Source organism: Zalophus californianus, chromosome 2 (genome assembly GCF_009762305.2).
Source record: "Zalophus californianus isolate mZalCal1 chromosome 2, mZalCal1.pri.v2, whole genome shotgun sequence".
NCBI classification, from domain to species: domain Eukaryota; kingdom Metazoa; phylum Chordata; class Mammalia; order Carnivora; family Otariidae; genus Zalophus; species Zalophus californianus.
This window is the reverse complement of record NC_045596.1, coordinates 133,893,297-133,912,166: the sequence shown is the minus strand read 5'-3', so window position 1 is coordinate 133,912,166 and position 18,870 is coordinate 133,893,297. Positions and strand designations below refer to the sequence as shown.

Sequence of the window (18,870 nt, the reverse complement as noted above, 5' to 3'; positions counted from 1 at the left end):
CCCTCTTCCATCCAAGTCTGTCTGTTTCATTTCAAACTGATACAGATCCATCTCCATGTAATTTCTTGTCCAGTCTAGTTGAAGTGTATGCCTTAAGCATGTCAAAAGCCTTAGCTGTCCTCCATGACCTTCACATTCATCTTAACACTACAAAATTATTTGTCTTCAAGCACGTTCTTGACTCACTGCCTGGATTCAAAAGGTTTCAATGATTCCCCACTGCATATCGAACAGACTAGAAATTCTTAACCTAGCACGATTAAATGTTTCAAGCCTGTAAGCAAACCAGAAGTCAGTGAAACACATTTTTTGTAACCACTAGGGAGGTCAGCAAGATATTCCTTAAGGAATATATGCAAAATATGAAGGAATTAACACTTCAGTATAACGAAAGAGAAATATGTAATTAAATGTTCCATCACAAAAGCAGAAAACAGCCTTGCTAAGAATTGGTGAGTAAACTTATCCCACAAGTAGCTAGCTTTCTAAATTCTCAGTTTGAATGGTTCCTGAGCTTTTACTGTTATTGTTGGTAAAATAAACAGCTAAAATAATTTATTTACAAAAGGGTTTAAGAAATAGAACACAAAGCTCGTGGATTAACAAAATTGAAAATCAGTGTTTTCATTTCCTGTGTTATTGAACACATCACCTTCATTCGCTAATAGTACAGCATTTATTTCTAAGGTAACAAATTTTGTTTTCTGTGGAACAAAAAAAAATTTTTCACCAAGTTATCATACAATAAATGAAAATATATGACATGTGCCAAGAAAACTAATTTACAATATGGGAGCCTACTCCTTAAAAAGTTCCTAAAGTTTTCATTTTATGAGTTGACTAGTAATAGACAATGGACTAGCAACTGTAACATTCATTAACTGTAATCCCTGAAGAGTTCAAGCAATTTACTGACATTTCCTAAAAATCACTGTACACATAAACAAATTCTGAGTTAGAAAAAAACTGAGTGAGAAAGAAAAATAATGGTCAGGTGACTTAATGTTCTACCAATTTGATACACATTTCCAGCCTATCTTCCTCATTCTGAAGTTTTCTAAACTGTAGAGCAGACCATTCAAGAAAGTCAATTATTTAAACGAATCTGCTCAGAACTACATTATAAACAACTCCAAAAGAACTCTGCATTATCCCTGAGAAAAATACACATTTCAATTTAAGGCATATAATTAGAAATAAAGAGATTTTTGCTGATTATATTGCTATATATTTTTTTAAGATTTTATTTATTTATTTGACAGAAAGAGAGAGAGCACAAGCAGGGGTAATGGCAGGCAGAAGGAGAGGGAGAAGCAGATTCCCCGCCAAGCAGGGGAGCCACCCAGGCACCCTATACTGCTATATTTTTAATAGAAGCAGCCCCTCAAAATTATAAAATACACTCTTTTAGCAAAGTTTGGTCCACTCCTCACTTTATCAAATATTAAAAAGGAAATTTCCACTTCTCTGAGGTTTAACTGATAACAGTACTGAACAGTCACCCCACACCCACACTCTTCCAAAAGTATCTGCATTTTCACCTAGATGAAGGTCTAAGAGAAAGGGCAAACCTTTTCTGTGAAGAGCCAGACAATAAAAGGTTTTATGCTTTGCAGGCAACACTGTCTCTGTCAACTACTAAACTCAGCCTCAACAGCATGAAAGCAGCCAGAGACAATATGTAAAGAATGAGCATGGCTGTGTTCCAATAAAACTTTACCTACAAAAACAGGCTATAGGTTGAATTTGGTCCAAGGGCAATAGTTTGCTCACCCTGATGTAGACAATTAAATTTTCAAGTTTGCTGGCTCTGTCTCTGTTGACATGAAGAAATTCACTCAACTACTCTTGTTGTTTACTTCTTCTACTCAGGAGTCCAAACTAGATCAGGAATTTTCAGTATTTTTTTAGTGGTGAATCTTTTTCTAATAAAAATTAAGTGTGCAAGCTAGGCTAGATTTCCAGGCCTCCCAAAAGGTCCCTGAGAAGCCTCCCAGGGCCCATCTACAGGTCTGTGGGACAATGATCAGCTGATCTCTAAGGTTCCACTCAATACCAAGAACCAATATTGACATGTTTTCTTCACTGTCACCTTAGGCATCATCAGAAGATGAGGGAAGCAATTCTGTGGATTAGGGGCCTTCCAGATACTCCAGAAATCACACTATCTCCTTCCATGAAGAAGAGCAGTTACATGTCAAAATTAAAAATAAAGAACTGGTGAAAAGTAGAAGACAATGAAGTGAAAGTTAAAACACTACCTATGTATTTAATTAATACATCTCTCGCTAAAAATTTATTAAAAAATTTACCTACAAGTTTTATTACAGCTTACTTTTTCTTAAAGTTTTATGTATCATCAGTAAGTTGAGTAAGATTTCAATGGAGTATATTTAATCTATTCTTGACATCACCCCTTGAGAAGTTAACAGATTTGCATGTAAATCATTCTACAATTGAAAAATAGTCTTATCTATTAAAATAGGGCAAGGCTAGGATCTCTACTTAGTAACAGTTCGTCAGCAAATTAGTTTTAGATACCAGAAACGAATTTAATTTTATAACTTAAGTCTGTCATTAATTTAAATTACTGTTCCTGATGACAGTCAAAAATCTCAAAGTAATAAAAAAATTTGCATAATAGGACAAAAATGTCACAGGAGCCCAGAGAAAGAATTTACACCCTGTGTTAAATGCCAGTGAAAACATCATGTAAATGACAATTTAAAATACTAGCACCAAAGTGATTAAACTCACAGGGAGGCAACTGCCTGATACTCAATAAAAATAATTTCGTTCCACAAAGGTACACGTTTCTATAAAATAGGAGGATTTATAGATTACAGAAACTGAACCAAAAATTACTACTCCTTTTCAGCTTTTATTCAACTTGCTATTAATATAGAAGTATATAATTACTTTTTCCCCTGTATCTCAAACTCTCAGGAAAGAAAGATCAAGTCATTAAAAATTTATTAGCTCAAATTCTGCACCAAAGGGCACACCAAGTCCTGAGCTTTAAAAATAGATAGTTAAGTCCCAGACCAGCAAGCTCTCTAGTTAAGTTGGTAGACACAGTGCAAGCTAATCCATTTTAAATGAAATGGGGGTCCTAACTTAAGACTACAATTTCAGGCATTTATTATACACTCACCCCACCCAAACAAGTAAAATAGTCTATGAAAACATAGACTATTTTTAAATGACAAATAGCCTGGACTCTTTCCAATAACATCTCTATCCATTAGTTTCTGATAGCAAATTGTTTAACTGACCTCACTACATGTAAGCACCATTTATCTATATAAATCTTGAATGCTACCATAAAAAGCTCATAACTAAACAGAACAATTGCTCTAAGGCAGGACACAGTGCATACTTAAAGTTTTAGTATCAAAGCTAGTTTTGTGTAACATTCATTATCAAACCATTTTCATTAAAGACATAAGTTTATAAGTATGGATCCAACAAAGTACAGAAAACTAAACAGCTTTTACAAATGTTTTATATACAAATGTATATGTATTTATAAAGTGATGATTCAACTTCTAGGAGGAATAATAACTGCAACCTTAAAGTCACAGAAACACGACAAAGTATTTACTACATGTAGTAATATAAGAGCACAGAAATGGAGCACTTTAAAAAATGAAATAAAATTTCTGAAATTTTAAAAATAGAGTAAATTTAAAGCAAAAGTAACAAGTTAAGAAATATAAGCCTACATTTAACTTTATATCAATATGTATATCAATAGTTACCACTTAGAAATAATTATATTAAAAGTTACATTGATAGTCAATAAATATAAATTTTTATATATTTATATTTACATATAATGCTCAGCCACTAGTATTTTTTTTCTTTTTTTTTTTTTAAAGATTTTATTTATTTATTTGAGCGAGAGAGAATGAGAGATAGAGAGCACGAGAGGGAAGAGGGTCAGACGGAGAAGCAGACTCCCCGCCGAGCAGGGAGCCCGATGTGGGACTCGATCCCGGGACTCCAGGATCATGACCTGAGCCGAAGACAGTCACTTAACCAACTGAGCCACCCAGGTGCCCCAGCCACTAGTATTTTTATCTCTATTTTCAGATAAGAGATTGCAGTTCAGGAAATTAATAACCATACACCTAATAAGTGAGCCAAGAAATTAAATATACCTGTATGACTCAACTGTAGCTATAATGATGTAGCTGTATATTCCAGTACGATTTTCAAAGAGGGCTCCTGAGAATCACTGCATCAACTTACAATTATCCGTTTCCTATGCAAAGTAAGTTGGATAAATACTGTCAGCTCACAGCACTCATTCATCTTAATCTCTTTCCTGCCTTTCTGTAATATGGAGGTTTAAAAGCAAAATACTCGAATTTCCAGCTTCCTTTGCCACCAGTAGTCACTTGACATAGCTCTGGCCAAGGACAAGTACCAGGAAAGGGCTGTCCTTCAAAACAAAAGCACTCTTACCAAGAAAACATTCTCCCTTCTCTCCTGGTTGGTGTACAGCTGTCATCTTGGGACTTTGAAAACTAAAATTACTTGCTAAGTAGGAGACTGAGCCAGTTTCCTTAATGACACCTTTGAGCATCTGCACCAATCTTACACCACCTACCCTTAGATTTCTTATTGTGTGAGGAAAATAAGCCCATGGCTAAGCCTATGTGTATAGTTTTTGGTAACCTGTAGACTAATGCAATCCTAACACAATTTATGCTATGAATCAAGCCTATGAAATTGACTCATGTTATAAATCACTTTGGTGAATTAGCCATAAGGCATACTAATGATGAAAAATTATCTAAGGGGAAAAAGTAAGATCAGATAGTAAATGAATACCAATTATTGAAAAATAATATTAATAATAAACATGAAAATATTAAACTACTATTATTCTTAGCTATTCATTAAATTATTTATGCCAGAGACTGTTACAGAACTTTAATATACATGAACACATTTAATCTCAACGATATGAGGTAATATTACCATACACAGCCACTGTAAAATTTTCATCAATCCTTGACAAAAACAGTAATATAATAAAACAAAGCTAACTTTACTTATTCTGAGGTTTTCTATTTTTACATTAAAATGTCCTTTCTTTCATGAAATGGGAATAGTGGAGAACGAGCTTATATTCATCTTAACATAGTTAGCAAAATGAGTGACAAATCAATGTCAGTGCCCCAGTGTTTTATGAAATTTTACTAGTCCACGAAATCCAAAGGCCTGAAACCCACTGAAGTTAAATAACGTGCCCAGGACAAAAGAGCAGTTTGTTTGTCACCCAAGTCCAAGATCATACATAACGACTAGGTTACATAAAGAAAATACACTAAATGAAGTCAAAACAACTATTCTGTGAACACAATTAAAGATATAAATGTATAACTACGAAGGAAAATAGCCAGCCCAGAATATATGAAGTGGGAACAAGGACTTCTAAAGTGAAATGACTTTATCACATTATCTCCCACAGTTTTCTCTGTGTAATGTAGATTTTAAACCATACCAAAGAAAATGGACTCAAGATAGGAATTCCCACTCATCCTAATCACTAAGTTTGGAGATTCACATTGGGAAGAACTTTTGGGTCTCTTCCTACATTGTCTGCCTCTAAAAGAAGTTTGTGGGTTCCCAAATAGAAGTAGGAGCAGGTATGCAGATAAAATTTGCCCCCTGAAGTTTGCTCCTCCATTTTTTCCAGTTCTACAAAAGTAGGAGGATCAAACATGAAAGAAGATTAGAAACAAAACTGAAATGCAGTCAAATTCTTACATCAATTCTTGGCATTTTATGCTACTGCATTTCATTATTTTAAACTCTTAACTTTTTAAAACTCATCTCTAATTGGGAATATATCAATTTGATCAGTTTCTTAATATTATAAATAATGGTTTATGTCTTTATAATTGAAAATAGTAAATACTTTCAGACTTAAGTTTATTTGTAGTTTTCTCAAATGTTAGGTCCCATATTTTTAATCCAATCTTCCAGTGCAAATTTGTTTTAGAAGAAAAAAATATATACAAATACAGCATGCATTCTCCAGTATTTACCATAAATAGAGGAAAAGTAGATGGCTAATGGAGGGAAGGGGGCTGGGAAAATGGATGGATGGTGGAGTTTGGCTTTATAATTGAAATACAAAGGTGTACATACAAAGGAAAAAAAATACTGGTAAAGATATTTCTGCTTTGAGCTGATTTTATTTTTTTTAAGATTTTATTTATTTGAGAGAGAGAAAGAGAGCACGAGCAAGGGAAAGGAGCAGAGGGAAAGGGAGAAGCAGGGTCCCTTAGCGCTAAGCAGGGAGGCAGATGAGGGGTGCTCAATCCCAGGACCCTGAGATCATGACCTGAGCCTAAGGCAAATGCTTAACCACTTACCTGACTGAGCCACCCCAGCACCCTGCTTTGAACTGATTTTAAAAGAAATTCTTTTTTTTTATTATTCTAATTAAAAAACAGTCCTAGAAAATGTATTGACCACACTCAGTTTACATATTATCACATCTGTAGTGGTAATAGTGCCTCTGACCAAACTTCTTATACACACCCTTGCCTTTTCCTTCCACCCACCCCCCTCACTCCCACGAAAAGTAATAATTTAAATAATTTTTTAAGTTCATAGGAAAGCAGGGAGGGGAGAATCTACACCTTTATTTTAACCTAGACTGACTTCCTTAAGCTACTACCACACTTTCTTTTCTATTGTGATTAATGTACATGGAATATTTTATTTCCTACACATTTTTTCTTATACCAAATACACTAATCAACTAAAATTCAGGACTGTGAAACATTCAAAACTGATAAAATATACTGCATCTTGTGAATGTCTACGAAATTCAGACAGGAATAAAAATGAATAGTTAAAAACTTATTTTAGCTCTTCATGTCCACTTATCTATTAGTCAGTGTGCATGTTTTAAATTTCTTCCAACTAATATATTACTTGGAACATGTCATTAATGATCCAATGCATACAAGACATTTAGCTAGAAAAGGAACAGGCTCTTCAGTAAGATTAAATCATTAATCAGGAAAAAGATTATTTTTCAAAATATCTTAATTTGTGGCCCCTTATCAAAGTCACAATAAAACTCCAAAAGCTATGCCTTTTTTTTACTTTCAATTTTGAAATAACTTTAGAATAAGAAAGTTATACAAAAATAGTTCATAGATCCTATATACTCACCTAGCTTCCCATAATTTAACAAATAAAATAACCACAGTAAAATTATCTAACTGCTCAAATTTCACCAATTGTTCTATGTTATTAACTTTTCTTTTCCTGGTCCAGGATCTAATCCGGAATGTCACATCTCATTTGTTTATCACATTTCCTTAAGTCTCAATCTGTAACAATTCTTCAGCATGTCATCCTTTCAGAAACTGGACACTTTTGAGTACAGTTATTTTGTAGAATTTCCTAAAATTTGAGTTTGTCTAGTATTTTCTGACATTAAGGGTCAAGTATTTTTAGTAAGAATACTACCACAGATGTGCCCTTCTCAATGCAGCATGATGCTGATATGTCTTCTCGCTGGTGTTAAAAAGAAACAACAGGTGCAAAGTGGAGTCACTTGTGCTAAACCCATGTAACCAAACCGAGGCTTCATTATTAACCTAATGGCAGTTTCAACCTTCTCCAGGAATTTAGTGGTAACTGGTCCACACCAATGAGGTAGTTTGCCACACAGACCCTTTCCATCCCCCAAAGAAAGATGAAGTAATCTGCTCTTTCATTATCCTTCTCCCTTCAGCCTTCCATTTTCTAGAACTTCTGCGAGTTCCTTCGTGTTTGCTAGATGGGATGCTACCTGATTCATGAATCATCCAATAAAGCCAATTATGTCTGCAAATTTATTCAGCTGAATTGTGTTATTTGACAGTAGTGATATAACTTTGATCCACCTGGTTCATTTGGTGTCTACCAGTTTTCCTCACTATAAAGGCATTGATTTTCCCTTCATAATTAATCAATCTTGGGGAGATATTTTGAGACTATGCAAATATTCTGATGGTATCTGACATAGAGTTTTTAAGATTTAATTTATTTGACAGAGAGAGAGCATGCATGCACATGAGTGGTGAGAGGGGCAAAGGGAGAGAATTTCAAGCAGACTTCCCCGAGTGTGGAGCCCAATCCAGGGCTTGATCTCACAATCTTGAGATCATGACCTGAGCCAAAACCAAGAGTCGGACCTTTGACCGAGCCACCCAGGTGCCCCTTTGTATATGTTTTTCATTTTTCACCCACTAATTTTGACATTAACTGTGTATTCTTGCTTACAGCAATTATTGCTGCAATTTTCTATTTCCATCATTCTCAATTTTTTATAAAAGTTTTTTTTTTTTTTTTTTTTTTGCATGCACATGGTGGGGAGGGAGAGAGAATGAGAAGGGGTAGGGGCAGAGGGAGAGGTAGAAACAGATGCCCTACTGGGCAGGGAGCCTGATGTGGGACTCAGTCCCAGGACCCTGGGATCATGACCTGAGCTGAAGGCAGACATTTAACCTATTGAGCCACCCAGGCACCCCCTTCTAAATTTTTTTTAAATTGGAATTCTACAGTAATAAAGAGCTGTCTCTTCTTCCCCCATTTACCTATGTATTCAATTATTTACTTATATTGGTATGAGCTAATGGATATTTTTTTCCCCTAGAAGTTTATAACTCATTTTTATTTTGTTCAAACTGTCCCTGATTTGACCATTGGGACTCCTTTATAAAGATATTCATTAGACTTTCTTTTGAATTGTAAAAATGTCACTTCAGTTAGGGAAGATCAAGTTATTTTTTTAAATAAGGGATCACTGATAGGCTAAAGCTAGCTTTACCACTTCCATTATGACCAAAAAAATATCTTTTTTATGGAAAGAAAACTATATATATTGAAATATCCCAAATGTGTTGTATTATCATAACTCTTGCTCATCCATGACCTTATAATCTTTGGTCATTATTTTATATATATCACAGAATTTTCGCACCATTGTCACTATTTAAATCCACTTTACCTGGCACTCCCCAATCCCCAGATATTGCCGGTGTTTCAGGAAAACAGCCCAAACCACTCAGTGACAATAGTAGAAATTCATTTTAGCCAAAAGGTAAAAAGTTTTAATTTTGCTGAGTGGGGGTGGGGAAAAAAGTCAATCCCAAAAGTCAAATATTGTATGATTCCGTCTATGTAACACTTTTGAAATGACAAAATTATACCAATGGAGAACAGACTAGTCCATGCCAGAGGTAGGGTCAGGGAATGATTATGTCTACAAATAAGGGCAACAAGAGGAATTCTTATGGTGACGGGATTGTTCTGCATCTTGACTGTATGAATGCCAACATCCTGATTGCAATATTTTAGTCTCACAAAACATTGTTAATGGGGAAAACTAGGTAAAGTTTCCAGAGGACCTCTGCATTATTTCTTACAACTACATGTGAATCTACAATTATCTCAAACTAAAAAGTTTATTGAAATAAAAAAATGATAATGAGTTTTGACAAGAGTGAATACTCAAGAGAAATTAGATTACCATCATTGTGCCTCACCCCTTTAGATCTATTGATTGCTAGGTAGCTTCTCAGAAAGTTACTATCAGGCCTCTTTGGAATAACCAGCTAATGACTAATTCTTCTTTAGGGTCTCTTAGTAGCTTTTATGTTGGGTAGGAACAAATACCAAGAGCTAGAGAACAGGAAGATGCTAAGGGTCAATATTAAGGTGAGTGTTGGTTTGTCAACTTAACTACCAACAGTTAGCAGGATCAAAATATACATTTTTATTTCATTTAACTCATATTAAATATTTGAAAAATCCTAAACATCCACAATTTATGAATTTCAACTTTTAAGAGTTGAACAGCAAGAAAAAAGAGGGTTTAGTTCCAATGACAAAGTTCCCCTTCAACTCACTAACACCAACTCCTCTAAAACACTTTTTATGCATAAGGATGTGAAAGCACAGAAATGGTGGACCCAAGAGAATTTAAAATGCAAGGACTAAACTTTCCACTCCATAAAAACCCCACCATAACCACACTAAAGGTAAATTCTTTCACAGATTGAAGAAGAAAAGGAAACACCTGAGTACAGCAAGAAACACTTAGGGTAAATAGTTCAGTAAGTAGTGGGGTTAATTAGCATGTGAGACCAGAGATGTTTTTTTTTTTTCCTGAAAAGATAAAAATCCTAACATAAATAAAGTAGCAATCAGCTTGTTTTTCTTCCTACAAAGGCTGATATTATAGTTACTGAACATATTTTGACTAACTATACATAGTCAATCTCTGACAAAGCTACAAAAGAGCAATAATATGTACTACAATTGCTTTTCCTTCCTAACTTATCAACATTAACTAAATGGTACAGGGGAATATACATCCCAAGTGTTCTCAAACACTCACTATAATCATTACATTGTGCCATCATAAATCACTTGTGAGTTTTTATATAAATAAATCCATTTTTCCTGCTTAAATTCAGATATTCCTCAACTCTTCCAAAGGGCAGAATGCTTAAAAATCACATTACAGGGATGCCTGGGCGGCTCAGTCAGTTAAGCATCATCTGCCTTTGGCTCAGGTCATGATCCCAGGGTCCTGGGTTTGAGCCCTGTGTTGGGCTCGTTGCTCAGCAGGAAGTCTGCTTCTCTGCCTGCAGCTCCCCCTGCTTGTGCGCTCTCTCATAAATAAATAAATAAATAAATAAATAAATAAATAAATAAATAAAATCTTTTAAAAGGGGGGGGCAACCCTCTCAGGCCCCTTCCCTCCTCAGGAGCTTTGTACTATCACTTTCTTATCACTCAATAAACCTTGCTTTGCTCCCCACTAAAAAAAAAAAAAACAAAAAACAAAAAACCACAGCATTACAAATTAAGAAATAAAATATTTGGCATAATGATATGATAAATCAGATATTTCATACTAGATTCCAAAATGTAGACGTAGAAGATACCACAGTTTAAGGAAAAAATAGTATAAGATAAAAATATTTTAATAAAAAATATATTCAAAAACTTAGAAGTTTTTCCCATGAACTAGGAAATGTCCATCATAATCACTTGCCATGATCAGACTGTAACTGGCATAATGTGCACATAGTTTGATACAATGAGTAGCTGATATAAATGTGCACACATTCAGTCAGCCTGTCCAATAAATTCTACTACTGCAATAATTCTAGTCCTTCTCCACTGTGTCACTCAGGCTGCCAACCATCTCAAGCCTGAAGAACAGACATCAGTCTTTAACAGATTTCTTGGTCTCCTCTTACTCCCCTTCAAACCACAACCTTCTCTACTCCAGTGGAATCACTTCTCATCCCCTACTCACTTCCTTGGCTCCAAGCACACGGAATGAAGGTTTACACCTATTTTCTTACAACCATGTGTGCTACTTCTGGAATATCCTGCATTTGCCCTACTCCACTGGTGGGTAACTTCCTACTCCCTGAGACTCAATACATGAGTGTCTAAGTGTTGGCATAGGATATCTCAACTAGGAAGTCCACAGCCCTCAACGGCTGCTATAGCAATTAATGAATCACATCCTACTTAAGGATACAATACATCGGTGAGTTACTGGAGGGTCAGAGGTCTCATTTCATCTTGAATTCCCAAGGGCCTGATAAAAAGTATTTCATTAAAATGTGCTACAATAAAAACTACTATTAGACACTGCACTAAATAGTAAATGTACTTTCTTTCACTTAATCCCAGAACAACCTCAGGAAGCTATTATGCTCATTTTACAGATAAGAAAACTATCTCGTGCCAAAAATGAGGTGAGGAGAGGGAATGGCCCATAAAATTTAGATATCAAAGAACTATCAGCACATTTCCCTATCTCTTTAGCCTAGATCAAAGTTACTTCAGGTAATTTACAAGTCTTCCTTCACTAAAAAAAAAAAAAAAAGTAAGTTTTCAAATGAGTCAAGCAGCAGTATGTATCTTTAAAGGGTTATTTTATCTTTACCTCAGATAGTTAATTTATAACTGAAGTATAACCCACTGTCACTTTACATGACTTGAATTTCAAATATCAGCAAAGGCAGACCTACCATTATCGTTTAATTGCCCCCAAAATCCACTTGGATAAAGTTGTTTTCAGGCCCACAGTAAAATTAAAAACCAAAAAACAAACAGTGCGTTTTTCTTATGAATCAAGGAATCTTTGATCTCGAGAAATAGCTTTACAATGACAGTATATCCTCCCTTTCTTATTAAAGGGTAAGACCATTAATAAAATGATAGTGATCGAAGGTTATAGTTTATTTTGTTATTTTACATCCTTTCTTGAAAGGAAAAAAAATGAAACAAGTTGGCAACCGAGTAGTCCACTTCCTTTTCTTAGTTTTATTTTGTTATTATTTTTTTGTAACTGTTCTGTTTAAAGGCCAGGGCCTGGGAAGAACTGCATTAAACCAGTCCACATATAGCACTGCAGTTGGATAGATTCATTTTGAAACTCAGCCAATATATGCAAAGCTAATTATGGAACTGTTAATTACTAAATGTTTAAAAGATTATGTTAAGACAACTAAGTTTCTACCAATATCACAAAAAAATGTTAATTTTTACCATAAAGTTCAAAGTCACATGCTCATACAGTTTGAAATTAGTATTTCAGTTATAAATATGTATATGTTTTAACCTATAAATTCAAATATCGTTATGAAAGGTAAATAAGTGATTGTTGCCGAACAGGAATTACTCAGTGAAATATGATTTCTAAACCGCACAAAAATCATTCAGTTCTATTTTTTGAACAAAAACTACTTCAGAACCCAAATATTTATTACTAGAGCCCCCAAATTTTCTAAAATATAATCAAAGTATGAGTTGTCAAATGAAAATATGAAACTGCTCATAAACAATAAAAAGAAATTCAAATGGAAAATGTAACTGTAATAAACACAATTCTTCCACTAGATTTTAAAGTTAAGTATTTACCAGAGATACTCTTTTGTGCAGATTCTCATAATTTAAAGTTCTCTAGGAAAATGGTATTTTTTCAGCCCTCTCATCATGACTAAATGACTTTGCAAAGAATGAAGTCTTACACTGTTTTGGGCCCTCAGCTGACAAATTCATGAGTTAACTAAATCGAAAGGTTCAAGAGCCAAAAAAATTTTCAGTAGTAAAGGACAAAGTAATACTATTTAACTAGGAAGAAATGAGATGGAGCTGTTTTACACATACCATTTTTAAAAATAACTTGTAACTGGCTAAAAACACATTAAATAAGATCTTGAAAGAAAACTCAGCAATAGATGCTTCACCTGAAAAACTAAAAACATGCATTTAAACACCCTACAGAAGCAGCTACAAAGGGTCTGAACTCAACAAGTTAATAAAATGGTTTAGAAAAAAGCATTTTATTGTTTAAAGCCTTGGGGGGATAAAGCTGTTTGTAATTTATTTACATCTTTTACTTGACTAAATTGCTTTGGTGACCAAGCTTCTCATTTAAATGATTAAAGCATAAACCCAAATAGTTTAATAAAGCAATTACTTAAGAGTCCTGTTTTTCAACATAGGTGCACTGAAAAATATCAATAGAACATTTAGTGTTCATTATTTTCAAGGGGTTTGTTATTTAGAATACAGTGCCCCATTGACTAAAACTTAGCCAGGTTTCCAGACACATAATGTGGGACACACCTTGGATCAAAGATTTTTTTCATCCTTTCAGAATATCAGGTGAAAGAGTGACAGCCTCTTAAATCTAGGTATGCATGATTAGGCTAAAAATTCAGGTGACTTTTTTTTAATTTCTCCTTACCATTCTGCCTCTCTAATGACATGGCTAAATAAAATAGATTCCCATTTTCCAGGTGTGCTTGAAAGCTCCCTATTTGCAGTCTCCATGTTTACACTGGGACTCTTCCCACCCTCAAATTCTCCTCTAGCTAACCTCTTAGGTTACACTAGCAACATCACTATTAACTTCTAGGCAATTGATTGACCTAAACACAAAACTATGTCTTCACAGAGTTTGAGAGAAACTGGGATGGTAGGGATTAAAAAAAAGAAAACCTGAACTTAACAAAAAATTATATATTTCCTCTATTCTTTTAAAGCATTCCTTTTGCCTGTAATGAGAATCATATGAACTCCTTTAAGGAGTCTATCCTGAAAAACAGAAGGAAGCATGACAGCAAAACTTTCCTAATTCATATCCTTCTGTTTGTGATATCAAGTTTATTTAATACATTTGCTTTCCTCACACTACAAAATTCTCTCTAACATTGACAAAAGATGGTACAGAAAAACTTTCAGCACTCAATATAGCGAGTGCTTACATTACAAAGCACTCAATATAAAAAGCACCTTCTACCAAAACTTTTTTTTTTTACTCTCCAGTACATTTCAAACTTTTAGAAGATTGTTTTTAACCAGCCAGGTAAGGTTGGGAAAACATTCACATTTCAAGCTACTTTCTCCTGAAAACAATAAGCAAACATGGGGTTTGCATTAGTAATAACCAAATGAGTATCAAAATTAATAGGGCTGACACTTAATGTTCAAAATGTTTGGTAGCTTTCTCTATGTTTAGTTTTCCAATGAAGGTTGGTGGGGGGGGGGGGGGGGAAATGTGCTGCTTTCAGATTATCAACGAAGCTTTCACGTTGTGGTGTTAGTAGTAACCGACCCACTTCTGAATCTGGCCAAGTTCTATGCTAGGTCAGTTTTTTTCTCTATTCTATACAACTGGCAGGAGAAGAGGAAAGTTTAACAGTTTCATTTATTTGGCACAATCCACACACTTTCACAGTGGAGGTTTTGTCTCTTCCAGTCTTGTTTGTTGACCCCACCCCCCCAACTGATAGTAGGTTTCAAGTCATTGCTGTTCCTAATTAATCAACCGAAGGCACAGCTTCCCCCCACCCCCCCGCTTTAATTTCCACTAAAGGCCTATGACATCATTTTCTAATCAGCCTTGCTAGGTTCTAATATTCTCAACTTGTGTGATTTCATTTGGTACTTCAAACACTGAAAGGAACTGAAATATTTCACTGAAATTTGCTTTTCTATCACACTACCACGGAGAACGAGCATTTTCGGATGCATTAGACTGATTCAATTTACAATTTTAAAACAAACAGTAGAGGAGGAAGGCACATGGGAGGTAGTGCAATGCCCAGGGACAAGATCAAAGCAGAATACTGCTTGGTTTTGATAAAATAATCCTACAGAATTGAAACTTTCTGGAAATATAGTGAAATGAATATTCTTGTAAAATTATCACACATCTTCCATTCTTTTGGTAAATATGTGCAACCTATGATCCCCCAGATGTGATGGCTCCATCAGAAAAATGAAGAATCAGAAACGGTACCAGGTGCCCTTCTTGGGCCTTGTCCAAAGGCAGCCAGTGAAATATTCTATTTTATTCTGTTCTCCCTACATTAAATAATAATAATCAACATCAGAGAAGGAGAGCATTTGGGTTTGAACAGATGGCATCCAACACCTAACAAGCGAAGCAAACTCTTTCAAGCATTAGATCCTAAATGTCTGATGGTCCCAAGGATCAGGGCTTGTCTTAAGAGGGTTGGCAGCAGGATCCCCTGTATGTAGTCACCATCCCAATGCTTAGGAATATGCGTCATTAACCACTCAGCAACTAAAAGCAAAAAAAAAAAAAAAGTCAAAGCACCACATTTTTATACAATTTCCCCCTCTCTAGTCCAACTTGAGACGACCAAATCCAACACCATCCGCAATCGCTCCACTTAAAGAGGACAAATAAGCCTAAAGGTAAACGAATGCATATAAAGGTTAACAAACTTATCTAATTTTGACAAAGTTGTGCAACACCAGAAGAATCCGCAGGGTGCCCTTTCCGTGGGTGTATTTGAATATGCTCTGCAGTTATGCCTGCAATTTAAACTCAAAGCACCAACCTAGCTAATCAACTTTTCTTCCCCTGCACTGGAAAGCTGCATCCCTTTTTCAAAGAAGCAAAATAGTAAATATACAAACATCTCAATATTTTACTTTAGAAGGTCAAGACGGATTTGTCTTTAGCAGAGCCATACAAGTTTCTTTCCTATACCTTTTCAAACACCACGGAACTCTGAAGGTAGAAGGGGCCACATGAATGGGAAGGAAAGGGGCCCTGGAGCCAGGGTGGCAGGAGTAGCTGGTCATGGGGAGGTGAGTCCCCCCTCACCCCCGAGATTCAGAAGCTCCAGGATACAACTGGGAAGAGGGGAACCTAATTAGAGAATTCTCTCCTGCGCGGGGCAAACGAAGGAGGAAGGTCAGTAATGGGGAGGGCAGCGAAAAGGAGAATATCGAGGAGAGGGAAAATATAAACCCAGGACGACCAGGGGAAAAGATTCGGAGATGGGATGCCATTGAAAAGTTGGGGTCCTGACGGGAGAAGTGGGTGCGCGGGGACAACTGTGTCAGGAAGGGGCGACGGGGACAGGAAAGGGCGCAGCCCGGCGAAGCATAAATCCAGCCAAGTCCCGGCGGATCTCACCTGGGGGGTCCTCTCGGCGGGGTTCTTCATCACCGCTTGGCGGAAGCTGTTATCCACGTAGGACGCCATCTCCCCCAGTGGGCCCGGCCGGGGCTGCTCCGCACCCTCGTCGGCCTCCTCCCGGCCCAGCGCAGCAGCTGCCTCCGCCCTGCGCGCTCCGCCTTCCTGCCCGCCCGCCCGCCTGAGGCTAATAAGCCAAACCGCGGCGGCGGCGGGGCCTACGGGGGGGCGGCTCCGCTGGGCCCAGCGGCCCAGAGCGCGGGGACAGGCGCGCAGAGAGCCGGCAGGAGAGCGAGGCCGCGCGAAGGGGGCGGGGGGCGCGCAGCTCCAGAGACCCGCGGCCCGGAGGGTCCCTGCGGGCGCTTGGCGGCCGGGAACTCCCCCTTCCTCCTCTTCTTCCTCGCCGCTCGGCCGGGAGAGGCTTCCTGGCGCGCCCGGCTCCCTCCGGGCCTGGCTCGGCACGCCTCCCCCGGCTCCACTCGGGGGACAGTGGCGTCTCCTCCTGGCCCCGGCGGGCCCTGAGTTATTTTTAGGGAGGTACGAGCTACAGTAAGGGAAGGGAAAGGCTTGCAGGCAGAGGGGGCCTCCTCTCCCCTCTCGCGCGGAGGGTCGCCCCCTCCTCTCAAGGGCTCGCGCCGCCGCCCGGGAGTCTCCGCGAAGCACTCGGATCTCCCGCGTCCCTAGTCCTCGGGCATTGGGCGCCGCAGCCGATGTCGGGACGACTGGCTCAGGTCCGGGCGCTGCTTAGCCCGATCGCCTCCGCCGCCGTGCCTGCCGCTCCTAGTCTCCGTCTATTGGACTCGGCCGTCCCTCCCGACTGCTGCTGCATCCCCCCGGGCCGCCCCGCCGCCGCCGCCGCCGCCTCTGCTGCTCTGGCCGCCGCCGTGGGCTCCGCCGCCGCCGCCTCCCCCCATCAGCGCGCCAGGAGCGGAGCTGCCCCGGCGCCGGCGCCGCTGCGACCAGAGCACCCAGCCGGGACTGCAGCCCCTCCGGCCCAATCGCTCTCGGCAACTTTGTTCCCGGTCGGCGTGGGGCGGGGGAGGGGGAAGAGGGGGCCACGGGCAGCCCGGGTCCGGACTCCCGGCGGCGGGCGTCCGAGGGCCGAGGGCCGAGAGCCGCGCACAGCCCCCTCGGCGAGAGTGTTTGGGAAGCGGCGACTCCCCCTCCGCTTCCTCCGCCTCTTCCTCCTCCTGCGCCTTCTCCAGCCGCCCGGAGCCGCTCCTCAGGGAGGAAGCGGCCTCGGGGCTTGTTGCTTTGTGCTGCAACCATGGTGAGGAGTGAGTGACAAGGCGGAGGCGAGTCGGCTGGCGCCGCATCATCGAGGGGCGGGGCGGCCCCGTCGCGCTCGGTCCCGCCTCCTGGCGCTCCCTGCGCCCGCCCGCCGGCCCGCGCCCTCCCTTCGGAGCTGCACCTTCGGTCGCGACCAGGTGAGCCCGGCGCTCGCGCCCGCGAGAGGGTCTCAGCGCTCCCGGCTGAGCTAGCTAGAGCCCCACACCGCCTGGCTCCGAGGAGGCGCCGCCAGTCCTGGTGCTCGGGTGCGAAGCGCACGGCTCTCCCCTTCCTACCCTCCCCACCCCTTCCCCGTCTCACGCCGTGCCGCGTACCCACACCCCCACCCGGTTCCTGGGAGACCCTGCAGAGTCCGTTCGCCTCTCTCAGACGACTCCTGGCGCCACGCCGAGGCCAAGGGGGCTGAAAGTTGACCCGGAGCAGAAGTCCAGCCCGCAAGCTTGGGCTGTAGTGGGCATTCATTTTGAACCCGGGGGTTGGCTCCGAGTTGCTTCAGAAGCGATAAATCCTCTTAAGATTTTATTTGCTTATTTGCAACTTGCTGCAGGGAAAGCTTTCCTCTCTTGCCTTCCGTGCTTACTGCCACCTTCAGACACTTTAATAACCACGAGATTAAGGACATGGAAAAGTGCCAGTTTCAACACTAGATCCAATACCACCCCCCAGACAGGCAAACATGTCAGATTTAAAGGTGATCAGTCATTAGCGGGAGACCCGGACGGCAAGGTCCATGACATAATCAGAAACATTGGCAGATCTGGCTCTGCATCAAGGCAGAGCAAACCTCCTTCTCCAGACCCCAGATTTCCAAGCCGGACTCCCTTGGTGCAGAGAACACGGTAATATAGCCCTTTAAGACGTTACCTCTCCTGCTGCTTCATTTCCCCCTCCCTCTCCCTCTCTGAGCCAGGTCAAGGTGTGTAAGGTCAGCCAAGCTCCCAGGACAGCTCTGCTGTTCTGGTCCTAGGGTTTTATTTTTATCTGCCTCCTCTCCTTCCTCCCCCCCTCCCTCCCAATAAGTTCATGTTTTGATGTCTGTGTGGAGGCTATACTTAGAGGAGGGTTGTTAC

At 39.5% G+C, this 18,870-nt stretch overlaps 1 protein-coding gene across 12 annotated transcripts in view; it reads right to left on the bottom strand.

Annotated features, from left to right (window-relative positions):
* The window catches only part of RAPGEF2 (Rap guanine nucleotide exchange factor 2), a 235,011-nt gene extending 217,762 nt beyond the window's left edge, over positions 1-17,249 (bottom strand). For all 12 annotated transcript variants that reach the window (XM_027597876.2, XM_027597879.2, XM_027597883.2 and 9 more), the window contains exon 1: positions 16,511-17,249. In XM_027597876.2, coding sequence (XP_027453677.1) covers positions 16,511-16,579 — 69 coding nt within the window. In that variant the 5' untranslated portion in view covers positions 16,580-17,249. The remainder of the gene's footprint in view (positions 1-16,510) is intronic.
* Between the last annotated feature and the right edge of the window lie 1,621 nt (positions 17,250-18,870).